The sequence below is a fragment of the Mastomys coucha genome, unplaced genomic scaffold, assembly GCF_008632895.1.
Source record: "Mastomys coucha isolate ucsf_1 unplaced genomic scaffold, UCSF_Mcou_1 pScaffold5, whole genome shotgun sequence".
Lineage (NCBI taxonomy): Eukaryota > Metazoa > Chordata > Mammalia > Rodentia > Muridae > Mastomys > Mastomys coucha.
In genome coordinates, this window is record NW_022196911.1 from 66,483,126 (window position 1) to 66,488,810 (window position 5,685).

Here is a 5,685-nt window from a genome sequence, read left to right on the forward strand (position 1 = left end):
AGTTTCAGGCCACTAAACCATTCAAATGTCCATAGGTCATAACACTGAGTCTAAGCATAGGCTCTCCAAACTCTGTCACCTACTGATGCACAGGTGACACTGGTTATATTTGAACCACTTCTAGGGGCAGGTGTTGTGGGAATCTTCCTTGGACAGTATGACTTCCTGGGACAGTCCTGTAAGAAAACAGGCTGAGCAAGCCCTGGAGAGAAAGTCAGTGAGAAGCACTCCTCCATGGCCTCTGATGTAGTGTGTGGCCTTTGGTTCCTGCCCTCTCTCCTCAGGGAAGGCAGTAAGCTGTACAGTGAAGTCTATGAGTTCCTCCCCAAGCAGCCTGTGTGCAATCCTGGTGTTTATCTCAGCCACAGAAAGCAAATGAAGGCACATCCTGTGTTGAAACAAGTTTCCTTCCAAGAGGAAGATTTCATCTCAGACAAAATTGCTGTACACCAGTGAGTGACCGGCTGAGCTATCTTGTAAGAGGCCTGAGAGGTTTGTTCTCTTGTTTTTCTCTATCCTTAATTTTATGTTATCATTTTTTCTCACACAATATATTTTAATCTTTCAGACCAATACGACTCCTAGAAACAATGAATAAAAAAAATCATCTTTCCTTGAACCCTCAGCAGCATTTATTCATTTAGTGTATATGACTAGACATTCTGGCTGTTCTGAGACACTGTGGTGGTCTGAGTCAGAATGGCCTCCACGAGCTCACGTATTTGAATGTTTGTCCCTAGTTGGTGCAACTGTCTGGAAAGGATTAGGAGGAGTGTCCTTGTTGGAGGTGTGCGTCACTGGGGCAAGCTTTGTGAATTTGAAAGACTGAACAGTTCCTAATGTCTCTGTCTCTGCCTGTGCTTGTGGTTCAGGATGTGAGCTCTCAGTTACAGTCCAGCACCATGCTTGCCTGTCTGCTGCCATGCTCCTAGCCATGATGGTCATGGACTCCAACCATGAGCCCCAGATTACAGCCTTTTAATTTCCTATGGCCCCATTTGTCAGCTTGCCTCATTTCCCTGATGAGTAGAGTCCTCTTCAGAAAGGCCTCCCCTGCGCTACTCCATGAAGTGTTCCCCACTTTCCCTCAGGCAGTTTCAGGTTCAGGTCTGTGTTAATGTCTTTGGTGCATTTGGAGCTGAGTGCTCTGCAGGGGGAGGGGTCAGTCTTCCACATGTCCTGTTTGTGAAGCACCACTTGGTAATAAGGTTTCTCTTGGTGATTGAATACTTTTGTGGCCAATGAGTGTTTACTGCTTGTCATTTTATTTCAGAAGGAAACCCTTATTTTATCATCTAAAAGATTTTCCCCCAAAATATTCTTATTCAATAGAATGTTTTAAGCTAGCTATATTTCATAAATTCTTCAAGAAAACACTAAAATTATTTAAATTTAAATTGTGTTATTATAGTGTAATAATTGCCAGGAATGGGGAATAATTTACCATAGAACATCATAGTTTGATTTATAATCTAAGTCTGTTTTGAGGTTTGGTTCCCAAAGTTTGAAAATCACACACATTCTTCATGTACTTTGTAGAATCATTTCTAACATGCAGTCTGGCATGTGGAATAGCTGAATTCAGGCTGCAAGTGGGAGGAGAGGAGGATTCAGAGGTCTGGTCTCTTTCACCAGTTTATGCATTGCCCAAACCTATCATGAAGGCCACACCTTGAAGGAAGCACTGCTCACTGGTTAAAGTAAACCAGACTTCCAGGATGACCATGTCAGTCAATGCCACCAGGAATGCATTGCAATTCCCACCACTAGACCTCACGGACAAGTGTATAGGATCAAGAATTGACACAACGATGAAGAGCAAGAAAGGTGTTATTGGGCTGGGGGATGTTGGCACATGTCTTTAATTCCAGCATCTGGGCAGTAGAAACAAGTAGATTTCTGTGAGTTCAAGTCCAGCCAACCTGGTCTACAGAGTCAGTTCCAGGACAGCCAGGACTATACATTAAAACCGTGTGTCAAAAAGGCTGGAAAAAAAAGAAAAAGGAAATGAAACTGAGAGCAGCTTTCTATGATTTGTTGTCAGTATAGTTTTGGAAGATGTTACAATTTTTGCACAGAAATTATAACAGAGGGAGGATACAAAATTAGATCAGGTTTTACTAAATGGAAATAGTATAATAGTACTGATCCCTCAAGGAGAAGGGCATAAAGTATGACTGGATTTCCTTGACTTTCACTAAATTATGGCTTTATTCAAGTATTTAATGATTAGATAATATAAAACAAAGTTTCCATTAAAGTGAAATACTTTAAAAATATATACCTATTTTCATGCCAATCATGATTCTTTTTAGAATAAGAAGAGGTTTAAAATTTTATCTTTAAATTAAAGAAGTATTTATTTACTTTACATGCTGATCGCATTCTCTTCCTATTCTCTTCCCAGTCCCACCTTTACAAATCCCCCTACCCCCTCCAGTTCTCCTCAGAAAAGGGGAAGTCCCCCTTGAATACCAGCCCACCCTGCAACACCCACTTGCAGTATGCCTAAGCCCATCTTTTTCTCTGAGGCCCAACTATGCAGTCCAGTTAGGGGGATGGGATCCAAAGGTGGAGAACAGAGTCAGAGATGGCCTCCTCTTCAATTGTTCGTGGACCTCCATGAAGACTAAGCTGCATATCTGCGACAAATGTTTAGGGGACTTAGGTCCAGCTACTGCTTGCTCTCTGGTTAGTAGTTCCATCTCTGTGAGTCCCCAGGTTGCAGGTTAGTTAACTCTGTAGGTTTTCTTGTGGTGTCCTTGACTGCTCCAGCTTGTTCAATTCTATCTCTCACTCTTCCACAAGCCTCTCAAGAAACACGTGATGTGGTCTGTAGGTCTCTGTATCTGTTTCCATCCACTGCTGGATGAAGCCTCTCAGGAAAAGTGATGTTAGGCTCCTATCTGCAAATACAGCAAAGTATCATTAATAGTGTCAGGGATTGATGTTCTTACATGGGATGTGTCTCAAGTTGGGCAAGTCACTGTTTGGAAATTCCTTTAATCTCTGATCCATCTTTATCCCTGGACTAAAAATAAATATACATGGACTAAAAAATAAGGATGTTTTGTATTTTTTTTTTTTTTTTTTGCTCTTTAAAGGATATTTTAGTGACAGGAAAAAATAGCTAATACAAAGCTTCAGAGGGCTGCTGGTCTTAAAGTTCAGATGATAACCACAGCTTCCTCTTCTCCATTCCACTTCCCATCACAGAAAGGAAGCTCAAAACTTAAAATTATTCCATAAAACCTGGAGGAATCTGGGAAAGACACCAGGGCTGAAGCTGCCTGCCTGTGACCTAGTCAGGGCAGGAGTTAGAATGAGCAAAATACTGTATTACAAATGATAAAGAGAAGCAGGGTGCACAGATCCCCACAGCAGAGTGGGCACATTTGCAGGGCCAAGAGGAAAGAATGGGGGGACACTGAGAAGCCAGCTAACTGCTTGTCCATGGACCTGGCAAGGGGGGATGCAGAAGCCTGATACTGAGGGAAAGCCTTGTAGCCTGGGGAAAGTGTCTGGTAGGGCTCTGCTCCTGGTAATCACACAGACTTCCAAGCTTCAAGTTTGACATGAGTTTTGGTGAGATAATTCCTCTGGGTGAACAGTAGAGAGGGTTCCCATTTTGTCTTTCTCTTATAAATATTAAAAAAAAAATTGTTTGTGTATCATTGAATGTGCATCTGTGTATCATTGACTATTAAGCACAAAATAAGATGCTGGATCTGTGGGCTTGGTGTTATCCACAATTGTGAGCTGCCTGAAGTGGTTGCTGGGACTAGGACTCTAACCATTTGTAAGAACAGCTCCTAACCATTGAGTATTCTGTTCAGTCATCTGGTCTACCCTTGCATATCAGGTTCTTAAGCTGTGACTCACACTTCCATATGAGATAATGAAACAAAATGTGAGGCTTATAAATTCATCACAAGAACAGAAGGTGTGTGCATATGTTACTGCCCAAGATTAATTTATGATGTGCACGGAATCTTAGGTGTTTCTTCCAATGAGTCCCATGTTGCATCCTGTGACTTCCCTATATCTCTGACCAGACAACATGAGTTTTAAAAGTCCCCATTCCTTTCCTATTCGTATGGCATTCACTTCCCAGGGAGAACTATTATCTCTTTGTTTCAATTCAAAGGATCCACTTGCTGCTTGTATCATGATGTGTCGGGTTGGCTTGAGGCTGGCCACTCTGACGATCAGAGAAAGCTGGAAAAGGCCTTAATAGACTTGCTTGGACCATTGGATATTTTCTGAAATGCTCAACTCACATGACCATCTGTTTGGGAGAACATGCCAAAGGAGAACATCTGGATCTCCAAGAGGTGTCTCGGAAACAGTACCATCAAAAAGGGAACTCACATGGCCACTGGTTAAAAAAGGGAGAAACAAAGGACCAAAGGAAGTTCAGACAGAGAGAAGACTCTAAGGAGAATGTGTGCCCTTCACCAACTAAGATGTTAGGATCCCAAAGAGACCCTGCCTGACTTATCAGAGAGGTCCATGATCAGGTGAGGATGGGTCTTCTTCAGAGCTTGGTAGAACTGGTCTTTGCAGGCTTGATTCCAGGACTAGCTGAAGCTGAAGAGATTCCTCATCTTGTTTTGGTTTGTGGTCTCAGCCTGCACTGCCTCATAGGAATCTTCACTCAGCACCAGACTATGCAGCTTGTCCAAGAGAGTGTCCACTGATTCCACCTCACATCAGTCAGAATGGCTAAAATAAAAAACTCAGGTGACAGCAGATGCTGGTGATGATATGGAAAAGAGGAACACTCCTTTATTGCTGGTGGGATTGCAAGCTGGTACAACCACTCTGGAAATCAGTTTGGCGGTTCCTCAGGTAATTGGACATAGTGCTACCAGAGGACCCAGCTATACCACTCCTGGGCATATACCCAGAAGATGCTCTAACATGTAACAAGGACACATGCTCCACTATGTTCATATCAGTCTTATTTATAATAGCCAGAAACTGGAAACAACCCAGATGTTCCACAACAGAGGAATGGATACAGAAAATGTGGTGCATCTACACAATGGAGTACTACTCAGCTATGAAAAACAATGAATTTATGAAATTCTTGGGGAAATGGATGGATCTGGAGAATATCATAGTGAGTGAGGTAACCCAATCACAAAAGAACACACATGGTATGCATTCTCTGATAAGTGGATATTTGCCTAGAAGATTGGAATGCACAAAGTACAAACTACAAACCATAAGAAACTCAGGAAGAAGGAAGCCTAAAGTGAGGATACTTTGTTCCTTCTTAAAAGGGGGAACAAAATACCCATGGAAGGAGTTGTAGAGGCTAACTATGGAGCAGAGACTAAAGGAAGGACAATTCAGAGACTGCTCCAACTGGGAATCCTTCCCATATTCAATCATCAAATCTAGACACTATTGTGGATGCCAACAAGTGCTGGATAACAGGAGCCTGAGATAGTTGTCTCCTGAGAGTCTCTGAAACTACCCGACTAATACAGAAGTAGAGGCTCACAGCCATCCATTGGAGTGAGTACAGGGTCCCCAATGAAGGAGCTAGAGAAAGGACTCAAGGAGCTAAAGGGTTTGCAACCCCTTAGCATGAACAACAATATTAACTAACTAGTACCCTCAGAGCTCTCAGAGACTAAAACTCCAACCAAAGAGAACACATGGGGGGGGGGGGAA

The 5,685-nt window shown here is 42.5% G+C and overlaps 1 protein-coding gene and 1 non-coding gene across 5 annotated transcripts in view; both read right to left on the bottom strand.

The window, feature by feature from the left end:
- LOC116079454 lies at positions 1-131 on the bottom strand. Its single transcript, XR_004114002.1, has one exon. It is a non-coding gene; the product is annotated as a small nucleolar RNA SNORA17 (small nucleolar RNA).
- A 1,897-nt stretch (positions 132-2,028) lies between these two features.
- Positions 2,029-5,685, bottom strand: part of LOC116076846 (NACHT, LRR and PYD domains-containing protein 1a-like) — a 63,085-nt gene continuing 59,428 nt past the window's right edge. For all 4 annotated transcript variants that reach the window (XM_031350849.1, XM_031350848.1, XM_031350847.1 and 1 more), the window contains exon 15: positions 2,029-2,906. Coding sequence is in view for 1 of the 4 variants with exons in the window: in XM_031350848.1 (XP_031206708.1) it covers positions 2,903-2,906 (4 nt within the window). In the remaining 3 variants the exon portion in view is untranslated. The remainder of the gene's footprint in view (positions 2,907-5,685) is intronic.